Genomic DNA, 25,170 nt, shown 5'->3' on the forward strand with positions numbered 1-25,170 from the left:
ACCTGTAGTTCCAGCTACTCGGGAGGCTGAGGCAGGAGAAGGGCTTGAACCCGGGAGGCGGAGGTTGCAGGGAGCTGAGACTGAACCACTGCACTCCAGCCTGGGCAACAAGAGTGAAACTCCGTCTCAGTTAAAAAAAAAAAAAAAAAAAAAAGGCCCTCCTATGGCTCCACCGCCCTCAGGACAGGGGCCTGGTCACTTGGCTCAGTGTTCAAGGCCCTTTCACCATAAGATAGACCATGAAGCACATCTGAAAGCTGTCCCTGCTGGACCCTCCCCAACACAGACCCCCCCACGGGCCCTGTCCGCCCATCACCAGGTACCTGGGGCTGTGGCCACGGAAGTAGGCATGGACGTACTCCGTGAAGGCTGTGGCTACGGGCAGGGCATCCTGGGAGCCCAGGACCACAGGGCTCGGACCCCGGGAGACTCCTGGGGGTGGTGGGGAGGGAATGGGGAACAACGGATAGACAGCATGAACACAGGCTCCAGGCTCGAGACCCCCCGCCCAACCACACCTCTGCCAACAGAGAAGCCACCCACCCAGACCAGAGAAGGTGACACTGAGGCCCGAAGCTGGGCCCAGGACCGCTCTCACGTACCATGTCCTGTCTGGGATGAGAAGCTGGGCCGTTCCAAGGCAGTGCTGGGGGCTAAAGAGCCCAGTGGGGAGGGGCTCAGGGAACGAGACTGGAAGGGAAAGAGACAGTCTGGGCTATCAGTGCCTCAGGACCAGTGCCCAAAAGCTGACCCCGGAGGCGACCCCCAGCCCAGCTCCTGCGACACCCCCTCACCTACCAGGTCCCCGTTGCTACGTGTGAGAGGGCACGACACCTTCCTAGAGCGGAGTCTCCTGGGTGGGGCTGCCAGGCCCTCCCTGGCTGTGGCGTCAGCAGGTGCAGGCATCAGGTCTGGGAGCAAGTACAAAGAGGCACTGCTGAGATGCTGCCCAGGGCCTCTGGGGCCTCCCCAGGGGCACACACCCAGCCAAAATATAGGAGATGGGCTTTTCCGTGGAGACCTCCAATGGGTCTGAAGTCCTGGGGTTGCAGAAAAGGTGCCAGACAGCAGTGCGGATACCGTCCACACCTCTGACCCTCCCAGACGCCAGAATGGTGGCCCAATAAGGGGTGAGCTCCCCATTACTGGGGATAGGCAAGCAAGCACTGAAGGCTTAAGACGCAGGTATACTGTAGGGGGGATTCAGCAGAGGGTTTTTAGCCAACATTCAGCCGTTCTGTGACTTCTACCCTCTCCGGGAACCTGACTGCAGCCACCTACTGTGGCCTGTATCTGAGTCTCATGCCTTTAACACCCAAGCTCCCCGCCCTCTCCTGCTTCTTCAGGGTTCTGGTTGCGTTCCATCTATGAACGTGCTCACTTGCTCACCTACCTCCCCTCCCACCGACCTCCCCTCTCACCTACACCCCCTCTACCTGACTTTCTCAGCCTCAGCACTGCAGACATTTGGGGGCTGGACCATTCTTGTGGATGATGGCTGCCCTGTGCACTGGAGGGTGCTGAGCAGCAACCGAGGCCTCCACCCACTGAATGCCAGGAGCACCACTCCTGCCTGGTGGTGACAACCAAAAATGTCCCTAGACACTGACAATGTCCCCTGAGGGGCAGAATTTGCCGGGTTGGATAAGAGCCTCTGCTCAGGCTGGATGTGGGGGCTCACACCTGTAATCCCAACACTTTGGGAGGCCGAGGCAGGCAGATCACCTGAGGTCAGGAGTTCAAGACCAGTCAGGCCAACATGGTGAAACCCCATCTCTACTAAAAGCACAAAAAATTAGCCAGGCATGGTGGCGGGCGCCTGTAAGTCCCAGCTACTCGGGAGGCTGAGGCCGGAGAATGGTGTGAACCTGGGAGGCGGAGCTTGCAGTGAGCCAAGATGGTGCCACTGCACTCCAGCCTGGGTGACAGAGCAAGACTGTCTCAAAAAAAAAAAAAAAAAAAAAAAATTGGCCAGGTGTGGCGGTGTGCACCTGTAGTCCCAGCTACTTGGGAGGCTGAGGCAGAGAATTGCTTGAACTTGGGAGGCAGAAGTTGCAGTAAGCCAAGATCGCACCACTGCACTGCAGCCTGGGGAACAAGAGCAAAACTCCCTCTCAAAAAAAAAAAAAAAAAACTTCTGCCCCCAGTCTGTGGTCTCCACCCACTCGGCTCTCCTTTGAATGAACAGGCTCCAGCCAGGCCCTTTCCTATGGAGGGTCCCAAGCGCCCTTGTTGGCACTGCTGGGGACCTCGAGGTGGTCACAGCCCACAGTCGCTCTGACTCAGGGGCTTCCCATTCTCCTCAGGTAGCCCCTAGGAGCCCACCCCGCCACTCTCCCCCAACCTGCTGTCCTGCTGTCTCCAACCCCTCCAGGGTCCCCGGCTCTGTCCTCTCCTCTACTCTCTCTGGGCGGCTGCTCCTCCTGTTTTGATGATGTCTTCAAGGAGGGGGTGCTCTGTCGAGAAGGTGCTCTGACCTGACCTTTCCCAAACTCAGGGTCCACTGTGCACCTGACACCTACAGGCCCAGCCTCGATGTCCATCCGCCCCTCCCCTGCTCACTCACAAGCCCTCCTTGTGCCCATCAGGCCCTGCCCACACCCCCCTTCTCTTCCTCCTCCTCCCCTCATCACCCTGTTCCAGCAGGCAGACCTCCTTGCTGTTCTTCAGACAGGCCTAGCGCGCTCCTGCCCCAGGGCCTTTGCAGGGGCTGTGCCCTCTGCCCAGCACATCTTTCCCCTCATGTCCACGTGGTTCTGTCCTCACCTCCCTCAAATCTCAGCTCAGATGTCCCTTCCTCAGGGAGGGCCCCCACCTGGCACCCACTACCGCCTGCCTTGCTAAATGTCCATCTCATTGTTGTCCCTGCAACGGTGGGAGGTTCTGCCTGCCTCGTCCTAGCTGTGTCTCCAGCAGCCTGATCAGGCCCTGCCCACAGCGGGCGCTCAATCACCCGCCCAGGGTTCCAGCAACTCTCAGGCCCAGACCCGCTGGACTCACCTCCTCCGGCCAAGGCCTCCAGCCCCCAGGGGCCTGCAGACGGGGCGAGGGGCTGCGGCGAGTCTGTCAGAGGCGGTGCTCGGATACCCCTGGCCTCTGGGGGTGGCGCCCTACAGCTGGGCGGGCTCTGCGGGGTGCCTGGGCGGGGGACCCAGGAATCTGGGGAGGGGCCAGGTGCCGCGTGGGACGGAGAGTCCAGGCCGGAATCCTCCACGTTTTCGGGCGACGAGGAGGAGAAAGGGGAGGGGCTGGAGGTGAAGCCCAGGCTGCTAGAGCCTTGGGGAGGGAAGCGGGCGGTCAGCTCCGACCCTCGCCCACTCGGAGTCCCTGCCCATCCTCCTGCAGGCCACGGCCACGTCGAGGGAAGGTCAGGGGGGCCCCCATTCATAGCCCCCAAGGCTATGCCTTCTGGTGACTTCCCTCTCCACAAAAGTCCGGCCCATCCACCCAGTCACCGCCCACTGGCCAAGGCCCCGTCCTATCTATGGCCCCTCCCACCTGTACTCTGGCCCCGCCCACCCTGCCACGGACTAGTCCTCCCTCCAGCCTGGCCTCCAAGGTACTCGATTGGCCTAACTTTGCAATGGCCCCACCCATCCTCCCTCCGGCCACACCCATGACCTCCAATCCCTTATCCCCATCACCTGTAAAATCTTCGTGGTCAAAGGCTGACTCCAGGGGCGGCCCAAAGAGGTTCTTGGACACCTGCTCCTCTGACTGCAATCTCTCTGCACAGCTAGAGAGGGTGAGGCCAAGAGGATTGCTTCTATTTTTCCCAAGCCTCATCCCACCCCAGGGCTTTTGCACATGCTGTTCCCGGTCTTTTTTTTTTTTAGGCGGAGTCTCACTGTCGGCCAGGCTGCAGTGCGGCACAATCTCAGTTTGCTGCAACCTCCGCTTTCTGGGTTCAAGCAATTCTCCTGCTTCAGCCACCAGAGTAGCTGGGATTACAGGCACCTGCCACCATGCCCAGCTAATTTTTGTATTTTTAGCAGAGACAGGGTTTCACCATGCTGGCCAGGCTGATCCCAAACTCCTGACCTCAAGTGATCTATCTGCCCGCTTTGCTCTCCCAAAGTGCTGGGATTACAGGTGTGAGCCACGGTGCTCAGCCTGTTCCCAGTCTGGAGTTCCATTTCCCCAGCTCTCTTCATAGCCACCTCCTGGCTCCTCTTTGGGGCTTAGCTCCAAGTCACCCCGTCGAGGAGGTTCCCATCCCCACCTCAAGGGAAGTCACCTCCTTCTGTCTTTGCGTCGTCGGCTTTCATTTCTTCGTAGCACTTAGAAATATTGAATATGCTCTAACTTATTTGCCTTTTTTTTTTTTTTTTTTTTTGAGATGTTGTTTCCTCCTGTTACCCAGGCTGGAGTGCAACGGCGCAACAGCAGCTCATTGTAAGCTCCGCCTCCCAGGTTCAAGCGATTCTCCTGCCTCAGCCTCCCGAATAGCTAGGATTACAGGCATGCGCCACCATGCCCAGCTAATGCTGTATTTTTAGTAGAGATGGGGCTTCTCTATGTTGGTCAGGCTGGTCTCGAACTTTCAACCTCAGGTGATCTGCCCGCCTTGGCCTCCCAAAGTGCTGGTACAGGTGTGAGCCACCACACCTGGCCTTATTTGCTATTCTTAAAATCTGAGTCACTAGAATGTGATTCTGAGAAGGGACACCTGTCTCAGAACCCAGGTCCTAGAACAGCACAAGTACATAGTAGGCACTCAATAAATGTTCATCAAATGAATGACTAAATGGTCCCTCAAAAGCCAACATGGGCCAGGCGCAACGGGTCAGGAGTTCGAGACCAGCCGGGCCAACATGGTGAAACCCTGTCTCTACTAAAAATACAAAAGTTAGCTGGGTGTGGTGGTGTGTGCCTGTAGTCCCAGCTACTTGGGAGGCTGAGGCATGAAAATTGCTTGAACCCAGGAGGTGGAGGCTGCTGTGAGCCGGGATCGCGCCACTGCACTCCAGTCTGGGCGACAGAGTGAGACTCTGTCTCAAAACAAAACCCCAGCATGACATCAACTCCCAGCTGAGACAAGAGAACACCAGGTGGAGACATGGGGAGGCGGAGGTGGGGACAGCCCCCACCTGCCCACTCGTGTGGAACCCACCTGCCAGTTCTGGGGGCAGACCGAGGTCTCTGGGGTTTCCCAGCAGCATCCCCTACAAGAGATGTACCTCCTTGAGCTTTCTTGTCACCCTGCCTGCAATGCTCCCCACTTCACGGACCAAGGGACCGAGGCTTGGGGGGTGTCCAGCCAGTTGCCCAAGGTGATCAGCAAATCAGGCAGACACAGATTCAAGCCTGAGCGAGCCCGTCTCCAGATGCTGGCTCCTCCTGGCCCCAGCTACCCCTTTCAGCTCTCACTTAATTTCATAATGACCTCATTTTACAGAAAAGGAGACCGAAGGTCAGTGTGGTTAAGCATCCTGCCCCAAGTTACAAAACAGAGCTTTGATTCAAGCCCACACCCATAGCCTCCCCTCCTTAGGATCATCCCTACTCTGAAGACCAAAGGCTACTCACGTGAAGAATGGCGTTTCATGGTGCCCTGTGGACAAAGTGGGCAGCATCAACATGAGCACATCCAGCCAGCCTTGCCAGCACCACCCAGGGCACCCCTCCCATGCCTCACCCCTGGGCCAGGAGGAAGGATGAGGCTGCCCGCAGTGGCCCTGAGCTGTGCCGCTGCTGCCTCGGGGCTGCAGGCTGGAGCCCGGGCCGGGGCGGGCTTGATGTGCACGTAGAACTTGCGGGGCTCTTCATCATCGAAGTCGGAGTCGCTGGACGAGAAACGGGAGGGCTCGGCCGTGCGTGGGCTGCAGTCAAGGTCCAAGCCAATCCCAACACAAGCTTCTCCCCGTTCAGCTCTCCAATCCAACCTTGTCCCTCCCTGCTCAAACCCTTCGAGGTCCTGCCCAATCCCATCGCCCGCCATGTGCCACCTTCAGTCCTGACACCATGTCCCACCAGCACTCCCACCCCCCAGCCAAGCCTTTGCATAAGCATGAGCAGACCTAACTGGCAAACTCCTATTCAGCTGCAAAACCCCAACACCGGTGCCCCCTCCTCCAGGAAGCCTTGCTGGCTTTCCTTTTCTCTCTACCTCTTGCCCAGTGCTGACCCCATAGAGTGAGTGTTTACATTTAGGTTGGCTTCATCCACAAGGGAGACTCTCTCCAGGATGTACCCAGAGAGGAATGCTGAAGGTGGACTGGTTATTGTGGACAGTTTTGACCTTGCTGTGCCAACAGCTGCTCCTGGGGGGTGCCAGAAGGATATTGTTCTGGGTCACATCAGGCCGGACAGTGAAACCTTCTTCATCCACCTCTGGACATGTCTAGGGGAGTCGGGGGACAGCGGTGAGTCAGGCTCCCCACTATCGAACCTTCCATCTCACCCTGCCAACCACCCCCTGCCCCGCCCCCAGGCCTTGACTCAGACCTCATAACAACCCTGATGGCAACGACTGTCTTCCCTGGGTGTGTGGGCAGGTTCCTGGGACAAACTGAGCTTCGGCAGGGACATTATTCACACCCACGTAGTCCACGGGACTTTGCCGCTGAGGTGGGATATGAACTCAGCCCCCAGGCTCCAGCCCGCCCCTCAATCTCGGCTCTTTAGTTTCCAGTAGGGATCGGTCTCTAGGAGCCAAGAGTGGGATCAAACTCCTTCCACCTGTAGCTCAGCCTGACCCCTCCCACGTCACTCACCCCTGAATCGGGCTCCAGGAAATCTCTGGGGATGGAGGAAGAGATGTTGGTATCAGCTTCCGCAGCCCATCTGGTGCCCCCTGTCAGCCCCCAACACTGGACATGGAACCTGGGGTAGCTACCCAGCTGTGATATTGCCCTGAGCTAGCCCTGGAGGTGGTGGGATCCTGGGGCTTGCTTGGGGAGGGGGTTGAATCTGAAGTTAGCTGAATAGAGAGTATTCTCAAACAGCCTGGGAGGGAAGGAATCCTGGAACTCATTTGAAGGGCTGCCTTGTGAAGGTAGGGAAAAGTCGGGGCTAACCTTGGCAAACAGAACAATCCTGGGCCAGCTCGGACAGGGGAAATGCTAGGTTACTCTGTGACAGGCAGTTCTTGGCCTAACCTGGCAAAAGGAAGAATTCTGGACTAGCTTGGGTAGCGATAATATTGAGTAGCCTGGGGCAGAGGTACTCCTGGTCCAGCCTGGAATATGGATACTCCTGGGCTATCCTAGGGGGGGACTTCCGGGATAGCCTGGGCAGGGGAAGGGATCCGGGCTAGCCTGGGCCAGACCGGGCAGGGGTGCTTTCTCACACAGCTGCAGGTGGCTCTGGCTCCCGCTCCCGCCGGCTTAATCCCGGAAGGCGAAAGGTCTTGGCTCCCCGCAAACGTTTCATCGCTGAGGATAGATTGGGGGGCAGCTGAGCACTGGGAGGTGCCTTCTTTCACATTCATATCAGCCTCCCTCACCCCCATGGTCCAGCCTGGGCATCCAGGCCCAGACGTACTTGCCTTCCTGCAGGGCAGCCGCGCTGTATGCCTCGAAGTCCAGAGGTCCTGAGATGGGAGACAGAAACTCAATTGAGGGGCTGGGCATGGTGGCCCGTGCCTGTATTTTCAGCACTTTGGGAGGCTGAGGCAGGTGGATCACCTGAGGTCAAGAGTTCAAGACGAGCCTGGCCAACATGGTGAAACCCTGTCTCTGCTAAAATTACAAAAAAATTAGCCAGACATGGTGGCAGGTGCCTGTAATCCCAGCTACTCGGGAGGCTGAGGCAGCAGAATCACTTGAACCCAGGAGGCGGAGGTTGCAGTGAGCCGAGATTGCACCACTGCACTCCAGCCTGGGTGACAGAGCAAACTCTGCCTCAAAAAAATTAAAAAAAAAAAAAAAAGAGAGAGAGAAAAAAAAAACCTAAACTGAGGGTGGGGAGACTGGGCTTCGAAAGGGTAGTACACTTTTGGCCACAAAATGGCACCTGGATCTGAACTCAAGGTCCATCAGTTTCCCAGACAAGAACCAGCCTCAGATCATCAGGAGTGGGATGGATCAAGGGGCTGGTCTGGTTCCAGCTGGTTAGTGCCACCGTAGGGGGTGACATGAGCTATTTCCACGTACTTCCAGCATTTGTGGGTGGAACTTGGATTGGGTTGGGGGATGGACCATGCATCTGTGCAGTGGGCTGGGCTTTGAGTGACAGGATGAGGCGTGGGAACTCTCTCCCAAGAACAATGGGGAGCCATGGAAGGTGTGTGAGCAGGAGGAGGACACAACAGATCTGGGACCTGTGAAGGGCAAGAGTGGGGCCCCATGAAGGGAGGGGTGACCTGAGCCAGGGCTGAGCCAGAGAGACAGGAGGGAGAAAGAACAGGTTTTGCTGGTTAACAAGACTTGAAGACACAACTGTATACCAGCATTTAGTGAGTGCCTACTGTGTGCCTGGCACACCCTTTGCCCTTTACCTGAATTAAATCACTGAACGTTACAACATTATTAACATCCTCACTTTACAGATGAGGAAACTGAGGCTCAGAGAAGTCAAAGCACAGGTCCTAAGTCACACAGCAAGTGATGAAGAAAAGACTCAAGCCCAGGTCTGACTCTAAAACTTTTGCTCTTAACTCCTCCCCAGTCCTGTATCTGAGCATTTGCAAATTGTTCTTTTGCTCAACAACCCTCAATGGCTCCCTTAGGCCCTGGGGGTGAAGTCTGAACAGCTGAGCCTGGCACTCAAGGCTCCTCTGGGATCTGGTTCAAAGAGATTTACACGTAAGATCAAGCTGGAGAGCTGGACTCGTCAGCATCCCATTTTTCCCACGAAGAAACCAAGGCCTGGCCACGAGCAGTGGCTCACGCCTGTAATTCCAGCACTTTGGGAGGCCGAGGCAGGCGGATCACCTGAGGTCAAGAGTTCAAGACCAGCCTGGCCAACATGGTGAACCCTCATCTCTATTAAAAATACACACAAAAAAATTAGCTGGGTGTGGTGGCACGCGCCTGTAGTTCCAGCTACTCCGGGAGGCTGAGGCAGGAGAATAGCTTGAACCCAGAAGCAGCAGTTGCAGTGAGCCAAGATCACACCACTGCACTGCAGCCTCGGCAACAGAGGCAGAGGGAGACTCCATCTCAAAAAAAAAAAAAAAAAAAAAAGAGAGAGAGAGAGAAAGAAAGAAACCAAGCCCCAGGGAGGTTCAGTCTCCTGCCTCCGGAGTCCTGCCCATCACCTGCAGCTGTGGCACTAAAGCCCGACCCCTGATGGCTGCCCTGACTCACCTGGCTTCTCCTGGCCTGTGCCCTTACTCTCTGCAAACTTCCTGAGTAGCATCTCCACGCTGACGTTCTCGATGTTCTGCTTAAATTCCTCATGCACCTGTGCCAGGTGGGTGGGGTGTGAAACTGGTCAAGGCCCCTTTGCCCAACAGTGACCCCAGCCTCATTCCTCACACCTGCCCAACTCACCTGCCCGATCTGCACGTGCGTGTCCTCCACCGAATGAGCATAGGAGCCCAGCAATGCCTTCATGTGCCTCAGGTGTGTCTCCTCCATGGCTTGGAAGCGCTGAAGCAGGACGGGAGAGGCAGGTGGAAAGAAGGTCAGGGCCAAGAAGGAGTGGCCATGTGACTCAGCCTGACCAATCAGAACACCCTAAGCCCTTGGCTCACTGATTGATTTGGGGAAGGGCCAATGATAGTCTGCCCTAGGACTTTCTCTGAATCTACAGAAAAAGACACTTCCATTTCTGAACTAATGAGCAGATAGGATGTAAGTGGGGGCTGTTGGGGCCCGCTTTGATGCACACATGTGCATGCATACACACACACACACACACACACACACACACACACACAGGCATGTCTGCCTGGGAGTGATGTCCCCAGAGAAGAAAATAGACTTAAGAAGCAGAAATGGTGGTCGGGTGTGGTGTATTACACTTGTAATCCCAGCACTTTGGGAGACCAAGGTGGGCAGATCATCTGAGGTCAGGAGTTCAAGACTAGTCTGGGCAACATGGTGAAACCCTGTCTCTACTAAAAATACAAAAATTAGCTGGGCGTGGTGGCACGTGCCTGTAATCCCAACTACTACTAGGGAGGCAGAGGCAGGAGAATCACTTGAGCCCAGGAGGCAGAGGTTGCAGCGAGCCGAGACTGTGGCACTGCACTCTAGCCTGGGCGACAGAGAGACTCCATCTCAAAAAAAAAAAAAAAAGCAGAAATGCACAATTTCCTGCCAGCACTATTTGAGCACCTGGATTCAGCTATAACTGAAACCTCCACAACTCAAAAATAAAACTTTTCAGTTCCCTGAGCATGTCAGTTTTTTAACATTTTATTTTGGTTTGTTCTTTTTTTTTCCTCTGAGACAGAGTCTTGCTCTGTCGTCTAGGCTGGAGTGCAGTGGTGCAGTCTCAGCTCACTGCAAGCTCCGCCTCCCAGGTTCACGCCATTCTCCTGCCTCAGCCTCCCGAGTAGCTGAGACTATAGGTGCCCGCCACCACACCCGGCTAATTTTTTGTGTTTTTAGTAGAGACGGGGTTTCACTGTGTTAGCCAGGATGGTCTCGATCTCCTGACCTCGTGATCCACCCACCTTGGCCTCCTAAAGTGCTGGGATTACAGGTGTGAGCCACCGCCGTGCCTAGCCTTGTTCTTTCTTTTTATATACACCTTGTCAGTTTGAATGAAAGTTTCTATCACTTGTAGCTTGAAAAAAGTTCTGATTCCTAATCCTGAGATTCCAATCTGCTTTTATTTATTTTATTTTTTCGAGACAGGGTTCCACTCTATCACCTAACCTGGAGTACAGTGGCTCGATCTTGCCTCACTGCAATCTCCGCCTTCCAGTTCAAGTGATTCTCCCGCCTCAGCCTCCTGAGTAGCTGAGATTACAGGCATCTGCCACTAGACCTGGCTAATTTTGTATTTTTAGTAGAGACGGGGTTTCGCCATGTTGGCCAGGCTGGTCTCAAACTCCTGACCTCAGGTGATCCGCCCACCTTGGCCTTCCAAAGTGCTGGGATTACAGGTGTAAGCCACCTCACCCTGCCTGGGATTTCTGCGGCCCATAACCTCCAGGGCAAAAGCATGTGTGGGTCTTAAAGGTACAGATGCCTGGTTCTTACCAGGGCCGAGTCCAGCATCTTCTGCTCAAAGTCAGCTCGGGCTGTGTTGTATTTTTCCACCGAGCGCCGCAGGCTCTCTGCTGCCTTCTTGGTTTTAGTCTCTGCCTACGAAGCCCAGGGAGGAAATGGGGATGGAAGGGGGACACTCAGGGGGCTTCCCCCAGGCCCCATCACCAGGCAGGTGGACTCCTCGGGGTACCCAGAGTGTGATCACCCACAGGTTCCAGGACCGTCGCTCTGGGACGTGTTTCCATTCTCTGATCAGGCAGCCCCTCTGCCCCGGGGCAAATTCCTCAGAACCCCCTGCTGTGAGCCCACCTTGTCCATCTCCTTCTGGCTGGTACTCTCCCTCCGCAGCCGCTCCTGGTCCATGCAACGGTTCAGGTAGTTCTCGCGGGACTTGGGCAGGAGCTGGCTGACACCCGAGAGTACCTGCACAGCATCCAAGGTGCCCACTACTTCCTCCTTGCACTGCAGGGATAGGAGGGGAGATTGTGGGTAGACTGTGAAATTCCTGACCTCCCAAAATACTTCATGCCAGCGCTAGTCTTTTTCTATGTGTGTGTGTGTTTTGTTTTTTTTCTTTTTTTTTAGACAGAGTTTCGCTCTTGTTGTCCAGGCTGGAGTGCAGTGGCACAATCTCAGCTCACTGCAATCTCTGCCTCCCGGGTTCAAGTGATTCTCCTGCCTCAGCCTCCCAAGTAGCTGAGATTACAGGCGCCCACCATCACACCCGGCTAATTTTTGTATTTTTAGTAGAGACGGGCTTTCACCATGTTGGCCAGGCTGGTCTCGAACTCCTGACCTCAGGTGATCTGCCCACCTCAGCCTCCCAAAGTGCTGGGATTACAGGCGTGAGCCACTGTGCCTGGCCTGTGTGTGTGTGTTTAATAGCAACGGGGTCTTGCTACATTGCCCAGGCTGGTCTCGAACTCCTAGACTCAAGCAATCCACCTGCCTCAGCCTCCCAAAGTGTTGGGATTACAGGCGTGAGCCACCATGCCCGGCCTGTATGTTTTTCGTTTCAAAACATTTTTAACTTTTTAAAAAAGTACTATTTACACATGGTTCATATTTCTGAAAGTTGTAAGGGGTTAAGCCAGGAAAATGCCTCCCATATATGGGCCCTCTAGCCTAGAAGTCCCCAATTATTACTGTGATACTTCTCTAGAAATAATCCGCATATGGATAAAGATGCTTGTTCTAACCCATGTTTTATGACAAACAGTGGCAGACTGTGTTGCTTAACTCACCCTTTTGTGTGTGTGTGTGTGTGTGTGTGTTTTGTTTTTTTTTTTTGAGACGGAGTCTCACTCTGTCGCCCAAGCTGGAGTGTGGTGTCGCGATCTCAACTCACTGCAACTTCCACCTCCCAGGCTCAAGTCATTCTCCTGTCTCAGCCTCCTGAGTAGCTGGGATTACAGGTGCGTGCCACCACGTCTGGCTAATTTTTGTATTTTTAGTATAGACAGGGTTTCACCATGTTGGCCAGGCTGGTCTGGAACTCCTGACCTCAAGTGATATGCCTGCCTCAACTTCCCAAAGTGCTGGGATTATAGGTGTGAGCCATCGCTCCTGGCTAGCAAGACCCCTTCTCTACAAAAAATTTAAAAATTAGCAAGACCGGGTGCGGTGGCTCATGCCTGTAATCCCACACTTTGGGAGGCCGAGGTCGGTGGATCACCTGAGGTCTGGAGTTCAAGACCAGCCTGGTCAACATGGTGAAACCCTGTCTCTACTAAAAACATGAAAAATTAGCCAGGCATGCTGGTGTACGCCTGTAATCCCAACTACCTGGGAGGCTGAGGCAGGAGAATTTCTTTTTTTGTTGTTGTTTTTTTTTGTTTTTTGAGACGGAGTCTCGCTCTGCCGCCCAGGCTGGAGTAGAGTGGCTGGATCTCAGTTCACTGCAAGCTCCGCCTCCCGGGTTTACGCCATTCTCCTGCCTCAGCCTCCCGAGTAGCTGGAACTACAGGCGCCCGCCACCTCGCCCAGCTAGTTTTTTATATTTTTAGTAGAGACGGGGTTTCACCGTGTTAGCCAGGATGGTCTCGATCTCCTGACCTCGTGATCCGCCCGTCTCGGCCTCCCAAAGTGCTGGGATTACAGGCTTGAGCCACCGCGCCCGGCCAGGAGAATTTCTTGAATCCAGGAGACGGAGGTTGCAGTAAGCTGAGATTGTGCACTCCAGCCTGGGCAACAGAGCGAGTCTCCATCTCAAAAAAACAAAACACAACAAAAACAAAGTATTACCAACTCCCTTTTTTTTTTTTTTTTTTTTTTTGAGACGGAGTCTGGCTCTGTCACCCAGGCTGGAGTGCAGTGGCTGGATCTCTGCTCACCGCAAGCTCCTCCTCCCGGGTTTACGCCATTCTCCTGCCTCAGCCTCCGGAGTAGCTGGGACTACAGGCGCCCACCACCTCGCCCGGCTAGTTTTTTGTACTTTTTAGTAGAGACGGGGTTTCACCGTGTTAGCCAGGATGGTCTCGATCTCCTGACCTCGTGATCCGCCCGTCTCGGCCTCCCAAAGTGCTGGGATTACAGGCTTGAGCCACCGCGCCCGGCCTACCAACTCCCTTTTTAAACAGGAGTTAAAAACATGTGGATTTCGGAACTCTGTAAAGGCAATGCATCTATGATTCTACAATTATAAGCTTTGAATATTGTGGAATTCTAAGAGTCTAAGATGGTTCTTCCAAGATTCTAGGTTTATAAGACTGTGAAAATAGTAAAAATGAATATCTGTATCTTCCAATGCTTTAGAACAGCTGTTGGCGAATGTTTTCTGTAAAGGGACATATAGCAAATGTGTTTGGCTTGATATAAACACTTGACTCTGTCACTGCAGTGCAAAACAGCCACAAATGACAGGTACATCAATGGGCATGGCTGTGTGCCAATAAAACTTTATTTACCGGCACTGATGTGTGACTGTCATATAATTTTCACACGTGTTGAAATTTTATTTTTCTTTAGATTTTTTCTAAACCTTTAAAAATGTAAAAACTAGTGATAACCCATTTCTTTTTTCTTTTCTTTCTTTCTTTCTTTTTTTTTTTTTTTTTTTGAGACGGGTTCTTTCTCTGTTGCCCAGGCTGGAGTGCAGTGGCGCGATCATGGCTCACTGCAGCCTCGACCTCCCATGCTCAAGTGATCCTCCCATCTCAGCCTCCTGAGTAGCTGGGACTACTGGCATGTGCCACCATTCCTGGGTTTTTGTTTTTTGTGTGTGTGGTAAAGACAGGGTCTCCCTATGTTGCCCAGCCTGGTCTCAAACTCCTGGAGGATCCTGGGCTCCAGCCATCCTGCTGCCTCAGCCTCCCAAAGTGCTGGGATTATAGGCATGAGTCATTGCACTGGGCCCAAACATTTTTTAAAAATTAGCCAGGCTGGCCGGGCGCGGTGGCTCAAGCCTGTAATCCCAGCACTTTGGGAGGCCGAGACGGGTGGATCACGAGGTCAGGAGATCGAGACCATCCTGGCTAACATGGTGAAACCCCGTCTCTACTAAAAAAAAACACAAAAAACTAGCCGGGCGAGGTGGCGGGCGCCTGTAGTCTCCGCTACTCGGGAGGCTGAGGCAGGAGAATGGCGTAAACCCGGGCGGCGGAGCTTGCAGTGAGCTGAGATCCGGCCACTGCACTCCAGCCCGGGCGACAGAGCAAGACTCCGTCTCAAAAAAAAAAAAAAAAAAAATTAGCCAGGCATGGTGGCGTGCACCTGTAGTCCCAGTTATTCTTTGGGAGCTGAGGAAGGAGGTTCGCTTGAGCCCAAGTGTTTGAGGCTGCACGTAGCTCTGATGATGCCACTGCACGTGGGTGACAGAGCAAGACCCTGTCTCTCAAAAACAAGCAAACAAAAAAAAAACCCTTCTTAGCCGTACAAACACTGGTGGTGGAGGTGGGCTGGATTTGGCCCGCGGGCCACAGTGTGCTAACTCCTGGTCTGGAATTTTGCAAGTTTGAAATTCAACAATACTCAGGTCCGTAAGACCCTGGGCTTGACGTTGTGGAATTAACAGAATTATACGAAGCGCACATCCGCAGGTTTTAAGGCCCCAGAAGATCTGGGGTCCTGTGAGCTGCTGGTGTTCCACACCCACCCAGCCGCTGGGCGGCGCCCACGACACACACCTTCTTGTGCGTCTTGAGCTGTTCCTCGCCGTAGCGGAGAACGTCCTTGATGAGATCCTGTAACTTCCGTGTCAGTTCCAGGTGACACAGCGCCAGCTTGTCGGAGGAGACGCGGAAGACCTCCCAGAGCGGGGCGAAGGTCCTGGGGGCAGGTAAGGTCACACCCAGGGTTTATCAGGCTCACCCCACCCCAGGACAGCGCTGGCACTGCTAAACATGAATGCATACTAATTCATTTAATCTCCATTGCAGCCGTAAGAGGCGGGCCTGTGACAGATGGGGTAACTGAGGCATAGGGAGCTCTATAGGTCATCCCAAGGCCCCTCAACAAATGAACATCAGGGCTGGAATTTAAACTCAGGCCCTGGTAATCCCAGCACTTTGGGAGGCCGAGGCGAGCGGATCACTTGAGGTCAGGAGTTCAAGACCAGCCTGAGCAACATGATGAAACCTCCGTCTCTACTTAAAATACAAAAATTATCTGTGTGTGGTGGAGGGAGCCTGTAATCCCAGCTACTCAGGGGGCTGAAGCAGAAGAATCGCTTGAACCCGGGAGGCAGAGTTTGCAGTAAACTGAGATTGCACCACTGCACTCCAGCCTGGGTGACACAGCGAGACTCCATCTCTAAATAAATAAATAAATAAAATAAAATGGCTCACACCTGTAATCCCAGCACTTTGGGAGGCTGAGGCGGGCGGATCACAAGGTCAGGAGATCGAGACCATCCTGGCTAACACGGTGAAACCCTGTCTCTACTAAAAATACAAAAAATTAGCCGGGCGTGGTGGCGGGTGCCTGTAGTCCCAGCTACTTGGGAGGCTGAGGCAGAAGAATGGCATGAACCCAGGAGGCAGAGCTTGCAGTGAGCCGAGATCACGCCACTGCACTCCAGCCCGGGCAACAGAGGGAGACTCCGTCTCAAAAAAAAAAAAAAAGAGTGGCTAAGACACCATATGCCCCAATCAAGTCAATTTGGCCTGCCCCACTCAGCAGAAGCCCTGTCCAGCCTTCCCCCTGCCTTCTCCTGCTGCCTCCACTCCTGCCCTCCCCACAGAACTTTTGCCTTATAGCAGCCACAAAGAAAATTACAAATGCCATCGGGACCACATTATGCGTTTTGTTTTTGTTTTCTTGAGGCAGGGTCTGGCTCTGTCACCCAGGCTGAAGTGCAGTGGTGCAATCATGGTTCAATGCAGCCTCAATCTCCTGGACTCAAGCCATCCTCCCACCTCAGCCTCCTGAGTAGCTGAGACTACAAGCATATGCCACCATGCCCGACTAATTTTTGCATTTTTAGTAGAGACAGAGGTTTCTCCATGCTGCCCAGGCTGGTCTTGAACTCTTGGCCTCAAGTGATCCTCCCACCTCAGCTTCCCCAAATCCTGGGATTATAGGCGTGAGCCACTGCACCCAGGCACAAGGTTCATATAGAGTCATTTGTGTGTCAGGCCCCTGAGGCCTCGCCCTGCCATCTCCCCTCCTACTTCCTTTCCTCATTGCCCAACCCCTGCAGCCACGCCAACCTCCTCACTCTTCCTTAAACATGCCACGCCTGTCAACTCAGGGCCTTTGCACTGGCTGAGCCACTTGCCTCGGTCTCTGTCCCTCAGACATCCCCATGGCCAGGCCCTTTCTGTCTTTCTTTCTTTCTTTCTTTTTTTTTTGAGACGGAGTCTCGCTCTGTCGCCCAGGCTGGAGTGCAGTTGCGCGATCTCGGCTCACTGCAAGCTCCGCCTCCCAGGTTCACGCAGTTCTCCTGCCGCAGCCTCCCAAGTAGCTGGGACTACAGGCTGTGCCGCCTCGCCCGGCTAATTTTTTTTTTTGTATTTTTTAGTGGAGACGGGGTTTCACTGTGTTAGCCAGGATGGTCTCGATCTCCCGACCTTGTGATCCACCCGCCTCAGCCTCCCAAAGTGCTGGGATTATAGGCGTGAGCCACTGTACCCAGCCTACCAGCCCCTTTCTATTAAGGTCTCAGCTCAGGGAGGCTGGGCCCACCCCTGAGAAAGTGCCCAACCTCTCATAGTCCTATTTCATTCCCTCCCCAGCACCTTTTTTTTTTTTTTTTTTTTGAGACAGAGTTTTCGCTCTTGTTGCCCAGGCTGGAGTGCAGTGGCACAATCTCGACTCACTGCAACCTCCACCTCCCGTGTTCAAGCGATTCTCCTGCCTCAGCCTCCTGAGTAGCTGTGATTCCGGGCGCCTGCCACCACACTCGACTAATTTTGTATTTTTAGTAGAGGTGGGGTTTTGCCATGTTGCCCAGGCTGGTCTTGAACTCCTGACCTCAGGTGATCTGCCCACTTCAGCCTCCCAAAGTGCTGGGAGTACAGGCGTGAGCCACTGTGCCTGGCCCCCTTCCCAGCACTTTTCACTCCAGAAAAAAAAAAAAAAAAGTTTTTTTGTGTGTGTTTAACATCTGTCTCATCATGCAACCCAGATGTACATTGCATGAAGGTGACTGGGGTTTTATCTGTCTGGGTTGCTGCTGGTGCTTGGCACACAGAAGGCACTCAATAAATATTTGTGGAATGAATGAGCTGGTGTGTAAATGAATGATATACATTCCTCTATCCAATTAGCCCCATAATTGAGATGGATGACACTCTATTCTACATGCCCCAAGTGTGAAGAGACGTCCACCAAGGAGGAGGCTCCCAATGTCCCCACGTTGGTGACCCCTACCCCACTCACCCCATGGGGGTCCCATTGCTGGCCAGCTTGGAGAGTTTCGCCATCGCCTTGGAGTAGGTCTCCTCGATGGTTGCCCTGGGTAGGAGAATGAGGTAAAGATGGAGAAACTGCCCGGGCACAGTGGCTCATGCCTGTAATCCCAGCACTTTGGGAGGCCGAGGCAGGCGGATCACCTGAGGTCAGCAATTCAAGACCAGCCTGGCCAACTTGGTGAAACCACGTCTCTACTAAAAATACAAAAATAAGCCAGGTGTGGTGGTGCATGCCTGTAATTCCCAGCTACTCGGGAAATTGAGGCATGAGAATCGCTTGGACCTAGGAGGTGGAGGTTGCAGTGAGCTGAGATCGTGCCACTGCACTCCAACCTGGGTGACAGAGCAAGACTCCATCTCAAAAAAAAAAAAGATGAAGAAGCTTTCAGACACCCTTGAGAGAGGCACTGCTCCTCTGGGCCTCAGTTTCCCCATCTTAAACACCTGAACCGTGGCTTTCCATGATGGGGTGATGACACAACCCTCTGAAGGATGTTTTGAAAATTCATAGATTTTTTCTTACGTAATATATTTTATTAACAACAGTAGTAGGCCAGGCATGGTGACTCATGCCTGTAATCCCAGCACTTTGGGAAGCCGAGGCAGGAGAACCACTGGAACCCAGGGATTCGAGACCACCCTGGGCAATATAACGAGACTCCTTCTCTACAAAAAATTTTTTTAAAACTTAGATAGGTGTGGTGGTGCACGCCTGTAGTCCCAGCTACTCAGGAGCCTGAGGTGGGAGGATCGCTTGGGCCTGGTAGGCCGAGGCTGCAGTGAGCTATGCCCAGCTATGTTGCTGGGCAACAAAGTGAGACTCTGTCTCTAAAACAAACAAACAAACAAACAAACAAAGGCAGGGTGCAGTGGCTTACGCCTGTAATTCCAGCACTTTTGGAGGCCGAGGCGGGCAGATCACCTTAGGTCAGGAGTTTGAGACCCACCTGGCCAACACAGTGAAACCCCGTCTCTATTAAAAATATAAAAATTAGCCAGATGTGGTGGCAGGCACCTGTAGTCTCAGTTACTTGGGAGACTGAGGCAGGAGAATCGCTGGAACCCGGGAGGCAGAGGTTGCAGTGAGTCGAGACTGTGCCATTGCACTCCAGCTTGGGCAACAGAGCAAACCTCTGTTAAAAAAAAAAAAAAAAAAAAAAAAAGCCAGATGTGGTGGTACATGCCTATAGTCGCAGTTACTCGGAAAGGTGAGGTAGGAGGATCCCCTGAACTCAGGAGTTCGAGGCTGCAGTGAGCTATGATCGGGTCACTGCACTCTAGCCTGGGCAACAAAGCAAGATCTTGTCTCCAAAAAAAAAAAAAATTCCCACTGTGAGTAGGTTATATCATCCTCTTTTGAGGAGGGGAGCTTTCGAAATGAGGTGATTGTTGTTTAAAAGGAGATATGGGGCTGACAGGGTTGAGAATCGGTCATTTCCAGGATCTTCTAGCCACTCTGGTTTCTAGAATCCCCAGGGATCTAGCCCCGGACCATCCAGGGCGTAACCATGAGGTGGGCGTGACTACAGGGTGGTGGGCGTGGCCCCTGGTGGATGGGGCTTGGGGACCTCACCTCTCCCGGATGAAGTCCGCCAGCTCCTTGGTGGAGATGGGCCCCTGCTTCACGCTGTGGTACAGGACCTCAAAGCCATGATTTTTCTCACCCTGTAGGGGATGGGAGTAGAGACTGAGAAAGAATGGAGAGGGCATCATAGTTGCTTAGCAACGGGGGCGTGGCCAAGGAGCAGAAGTCCATCCCCTTGGCTGTAGGGACTCGTTCAGACTTGAGCGAATCAGCTTGCTGTATTTCCCCTGGGCCATAGGATTGTCTATGGACCTTAAATTTGTCCAATCAGAGAGAAGCCTGGGATTTTCTTTTTGTCCCGTAGTTGCTGGGGAGGAATCTCATTTGTTCTGTGTCTTTGTCTCCTTCTGTCTTTGTGTCTCTTTCTGTTTTTCTGAGTCTCTCTGCCATTTTCTGTCTCAGTCTCCTCCCCTTTTCTCTGTCTTTCCATAAATGAGGAATTATATGGCCACAGGGGATACTGGAAGTCAAATGGAAACCGCGAACCTTAGAAAGAAGCTGAACCAGAGGGCTTTTGTATTTAAAAAAAAAAAAAAAAATGTGTGTTCAGCTGGGCGCGGTGGCTCACATGGCGAAACCCCGTCTCTACTAAAAATACAAAAATTAGCCGGGCGTGGTGGCGCGTGCCTGTAATCCCAGCTACTTGGGAGACTGAGGCAGGAGGATTGCTTGAGCCCACCACTGCACTCCAGCCTGGGTATCAGAGCAAGACTGTCTCGAATGAATGAATGAATGAATGAATGAATGAATGAATGAAATAAAAATAAAAATAAATTGGAGTGTGTCACGCCTGTAGTCCCAGCACTTTGGGAGGCTGAGGCAGGCAGATCACGAGGTCAGGAGTTTGAGACCAGCCTGGCCAACATGGTGAAACCCTGTCTCTACTAAAAATACAAAAATTATCCAGGCATGGTAGCGCACCCCTGTAATCCCAGCTACTTGGGAGGCAGAAGCAGGAGAATTTCTTGAACCCAGGAGGCAAAGGTTGCAGTGAACCAAGATCATGCCACTGCACTCCACCTCTGGGCAACAAAGCAAGACTCCATCTCGGGAAGAAAAACAACAACAACAACAACAACAAAACAACAAAAATATATATATACACACACACATGAAAAGAAAAAGTCAAATTGTCTCTCTTTGTGACATGATCTTATGTATAGGAAAGCCTAAACACTCCACCAAAAAGCTCCTAGAACTGATGAACAAATTCAGTTAAGTTGCAAAATACAAATATCAACATATGAAAATCAGTAGTGTTTCTATACACCATTAATAAAATACCTGAAAAGAAATCAAGAAAGTGATCGCATTTACAATAGCTACAAAAAAAAAAAAAAAAAGGTGTGTTGAATCAAGTTGCTGGATCAAACCAACCCTGAAAGCCACATTCCCCCATAATCATTCGATCTTAAAAGCCAATACACTCCCCGTTGCTTAAGTCACTGTAGTTGTGTTTTCTGTTCTTGTCAACATGGAAACTCCCTCTATGAGAACCTAAAGTAGGGTCCAGGTTTGAGTTCTCTCCCAGGACCCAGCAAAGCCCAGCACAGATTGAGAGACAGAAAGGGCGTTTGAGTTTGTCGAAAAAATGAACAAATGATTCTGCTGTTACCTGCTAGTGCCAGTGGGAACTGAGCATTTCTACCCTGGTGCCTGAGAATGCCTTGCACAAAATCTCTTTACTCCAATTTCTGGGGTTGTCATGGTGGAGGAGGCCAGGGCTGCACTGTGTGACGCAGGCAAGTCACTGCCCCTCTCTGAGCTTTCAGCAGCTCCTCATTAAAATGGGGCAGGGAGGCTGGGCGCGGTGGCTCACGCCTGTAATCCCAGCACTGTGGGAGGCTGAGGCAGGCAGATCACTTGAGGTCTTGAGCTTGAGACCAGCCTGGTCAATATGGTGAAACCCTGTCTCTACTAAAAATGCAAAAGTAGTCAAGCACGGTAGCAGGTGCCTGTAATCCCAGCTACTCAGGAGGCTGAGGCAGGAGAATCGCTTGAACCCGGGAGGCGGAGATTGCAATCAGCCAAAATCATATCACTATACTACAGCCTGGGAGACACCTGCCTCTTACATGGGGATGATACAAGCAGCAACATAATCCATGTCAATGCTCCCCAAAGCCCCAAAGGCAACTCTAGCTTTTGCTAATTTGTAACATTAGTTATTAATAGTTAGCATTTGTTTTAAATTTGCTTATATTTCTCCCCCAAAGACATTTATGTAAAAGGGCAACTTTTTCTGCCACTCTCGATGGAAAATTGGGACCCTTTGCCGCATGAAAGGAGTAGGAGAAAATGAGGCAACAACTATATCTTAATGCCAGCCAGATTCTGTCATCTGGGAAGGGCATCATGCCTGAACACTACTAAGCTGTCCATTAAAAATGGTAATCAGGCTGAGCGAGGTGGCTCACACCTGTAGTCCCAGCACTTTGGGAGGCCGAGGCAGGCAGATTATCTGAGGTCAAGAGTTCGAGACCAGACTGGCCAACATGGTGAAACCCCATCTCTACTAAAAATACAAAAATTAGCCAGGAGTGGTGGCACATGACTATAACCCCAGCTACTCGGAGGCTGAGGCAGGAGAATCTCTTGAACCTGGGAGGCAGAGGTTGTAGTGAGTTGAGATTGTGCGATTGCACTCCAACCTAGATGACATAGCAAGACTCTGTCCCCCGTTGCAAAAAAAAAAAAAAAAAAAAAAAAAAGGTGGTAAAACAAGAGACACAACATATTTCAGGATGAAGCAGGAATGCCTCAAATCATGGCTAATATTTAATGCTGATGTGGAGGTGCTGGCCAATGCAGTAAGATAAGAAAAAGAGTTGAGACCACATTATATGACTATCTACAGAAAACAAAAAAGAATAAACAAAATTAATAGAACTGAGGAAGAGGATAAAAGCAAGACCAATATAGATTAAACATGGGGATTTTTTTTTCTTTAACAGGCGCATGCCACCACTATGCCCGGCTGATTTTTGTATTTGTAGTAGAGGCAGGGTTTCACCATGTTGGTCAAGCTGGTCTCGAACTCCTGACCTCAAGTGGTCTGCCTGCCTCGGCCTCCCAAAGTGCTGGGATTACAGGCATGAGCCACCACACCTGGCCTCATACACACCTTCTGATCCCACTTCTCTCCACCCCTTGCAGACCTGGTCCTCTGTGCCCACTGTTGGGATTGGACACTTTTAGATTTGGATTTAAAACTCACCATTACAACTTTAAAACCAATGACTAGATGGGTGGGGTGTCTCACGTCCAATCCCAGCACTTCGGGAGGCTGAAGCGGGCAGATCACTTGAGGTCAAGAGTTCAAGACCTGACTGGCCAACATGGTGAAACCCTGTCTCTACTAAAAATACACAAATTAGCCAGGCTTGGTGGTGGGCACCTGTAGTCCTAAATACTTGGGAGGACGAGGCAGGAGAATTGCTTGAAGCAGGGAGGCAGAGGTTGCAGTGAGCTGAGATCCCACCACTGCATTCCAGCCTGGCCAACAGAGTAAGACTCTGTCCCACCCCCCCCAAAAAAAAGGTAATCAGCTGGGGTCTTGGGTAATCGGCTGGGGTCTGATGGAATTGGGGACATTTTAGCATCAAATCAGGTCTTGTAAGAATAATGGAAGAGAAGGCTTGTGGAGGGATCTGATGCCATTTAAGTCCCAGCACACATCAGTGAAGCCATCCCTCTGGCAGCATTTGGCCGGTTTTCCATAAATGGTAGTTTCCTGTGCCCTCCTCCAACCTGCCGTTCACCCTCCCAGGTACCTGGAAGCTTGAATGTTATATATATTTTTCTATGTTTGAGACAGGGTCTCACTCTGTCTCCCCAGTTGGAGTGCAGTGGCACAATCATGGCTCACTGCAGCCTCAAATTCCTGGGCTCAAGAGATCGTCCCACCACAGCCTCCCAAGTAGCTGGGACTACAGGCACATGCCACCATATCTGGCTAATTTTTTTGATTTTTAGTACAGACGGGGCCTTACTATGTTGCCAAGGTTGATCTCGAACTCCTGGACTCAAGCAATTCTCCTATCTCAGCCTCCCAAAGTGCTGGGATTATAGGCGTGAGCCACCACACTTGGCCAGAAGTTTGAAGGTTAAAGCCAGAAGTCACTGCTAGATAGCGTTTCCTGCTGCATCAATGGAGAAACTGAAGCCAAGACTGGGGCAGACCCAGGTCAGCCTCAAGCTCAAATCTCCCAATGGTCACACTTCATTCTAGAATCATCGATGGGTCCCGATTGCCCACCAGACGCTGAAGTTCAAGTCCATGGCCTGGAATTGCCACTCCAGCCTCATTTCCTAGCTGCTTTTTAGCCTCACCCACAAAACAGCAAATAGCAAAGACAAGCAGTGCCTTTCCACCACCACACTTTTGTCCAGGCTATTCCCACCATCAGCTCTCCAGTCTCCATCTCCTTCCACCCATCCACATCCTTCCACTTCTCAAGGATCATTGCCACCTGCTCTAGAAACTTCCCTAAGTCTGCTCAACCCCCCTCCTCACTTCACTGTTGCTCCCTCCAGCTCGCCAGGAATATATTTTATTTTATTTTTTATTTTTTATTTTTTTTTGAGGCGGAGTTTCGCTCTGTCGCCCAGGCTGGAGTGCAGTGGCCGGATCTCAGCTCACTGCAAGCTCCGCCTCCCGGGTTTACGCCATTCTCCTACCTCGAGACTCCCGAGTAGCTGGGACTACAGGCGCCCGCCACCTCGCCCGGCTAGATTTTTGTATTTTTTAGTAGAGACAGGGTTTCACCGGGTTAGCCAGGATGGTCTTGATCTCCTGACCTCGTGATCCGCCTGTCTCGGCCTCCCAAAGTGCTGGGATTACAGGCTTGAGCCACCGCGCCCAGCCTATATTTTATTTTTTATTTTATTTTATTTTTTTAGACAGGGTCTCACTCTGTCACCCAGGCTGGAGTCCAGTGATATCTTGGCTCATTGCAACCTCCACCTCCCAGGCTAAAGCGATCCTCCCACCTCAGCCTCCCAAGTAGTTGGGACCACAGGTGCACGCCACCATGCCTAGCTAAGTTTTTGTCTTTTTAGGAGAGACAGGGTCTTGCTATGTTGCCCAGGCTCGTCTCAAACTCCTCGGCTCAGGCAATCCACCATCCCAGCCTCCCAAAGTGTTTGGATTACAGACATGAGCTACCGTGCGCCACCTATATTTTCTCTCTTCTTGTGTTTGGAATTGTACTTTCAAAGTTCAAGTGTCCAATCGCCTTATACGCACAGGGTCACTTTGGGTTGGTGACCTCGTCTCTCTGGCCTCAGTTTCCTTCCTTGTGTGACAAGTGGGGACAACAACAGCACCCAATTCCCAAGGGTCTTGCTGGGCTGAGGCTGGCACAGTGCTGGCCCCAGGAGATCCTCGGGTGAGGCTGCACCAGGCACCACCGCCCAGGCCAGCATCTGGGTCTGACTCAGAGCCAACTACTGGCCCGTTTCCCAGACCTGGCAAACCCCCAGCGGCGTCTGCCTCCCTTGGACTGGGCTGGCAGTTGAGGGTCCTAGGAGGGGCTGTCTCAGGTCTGTCTCTCCCACCAGAACTTCAAGACTTCAGACTTGCTTCAGTGCCAGCCAAAGGTTTTTTTTTTTTTTTTTTTTTTTT

The 25,170-nt window shown here is 52.4% G+C and overlaps 1 protein-coding gene across 6 annotated transcripts in view; it reads right to left on the reverse strand.

Moving 5' to 3' along the window:
- Window positions 1-25,170, reverse strand: part of FCHO1 (FCH and mu domain containing endocytic adaptor 1) — a 40,832-nt gene that overhangs the window by 6,477 nt on the left and 9,185 nt on the right. For 4 of the 6 annotated variants that reach the window (XM_037992177.2, XM_037992179.2, XM_037992181.2 and 1 more), the window contains 19 exons: window positions 19,533-19,624; window positions 17,928-18,002; window positions 15,233-15,374; window positions 11,418-11,570; window positions 11,100-11,204; window positions 9,438-9,536; window positions 9,252-9,348; window positions 7,490-7,534; window positions 7,292-7,376; window positions 6,717-6,741; window positions 6,286-6,343; window positions 5,639-5,817; window positions 5,530-5,554; window positions 5,114-5,165; window positions 3,645-3,736; window positions 3,001-3,276; window positions 799-911; window positions 603-690; window positions 324-432 (listed from right to left, as the gene is read on the reverse strand). In XM_037992177.2, coding sequence (XP_037848105.2) covers window positions 324-432; window positions 603-690; window positions 799-911; window positions 3,001-3,276; window positions 3,645-3,736; window positions 5,114-5,165; window positions 5,530-5,554; window positions 5,639-5,817; window positions 6,286-6,343; window positions 6,717-6,741; window positions 7,292-7,376; window positions 7,490-7,534; window positions 9,252-9,348; window positions 9,438-9,536; window positions 11,100-11,204; window positions 11,418-11,570; window positions 15,233-15,374; window positions 17,928-18,002; window positions 19,533-19,624 — 1,910 coding nt within the window. The remainder of the gene's footprint in view (window positions 1-323; window positions 433-602; window positions 691-798; window positions 912-3,000; window positions 3,277-3,644; window positions 3,737-5,113; window positions 5,166-5,529; window positions 5,555-5,638; window positions 5,818-6,285; window positions 6,344-6,716; window positions 6,742-7,291; window positions 7,377-7,489; window positions 7,535-9,251; window positions 9,349-9,437; window positions 9,537-11,099; window positions 11,205-11,417; window positions 11,571-15,232; window positions 15,375-17,927; window positions 18,003-19,532; window positions 19,625-25,170) is intronic. The other 2 variants (XM_037992184.2, XM_037992183.2) reach the window with 2 other exon arrangements.

The sequence above is a fragment of the Chlorocebus sabaeus genome, chromosome 6, assembly GCF_047675955.1.
Source record: "Chlorocebus sabaeus isolate Y175 chromosome 6, mChlSab1.0.hap1, whole genome shotgun sequence".
Lineage (NCBI taxonomy): Eukaryota > Metazoa > Chordata > Mammalia > Primates > Cercopithecidae > Chlorocebus > Chlorocebus sabaeus.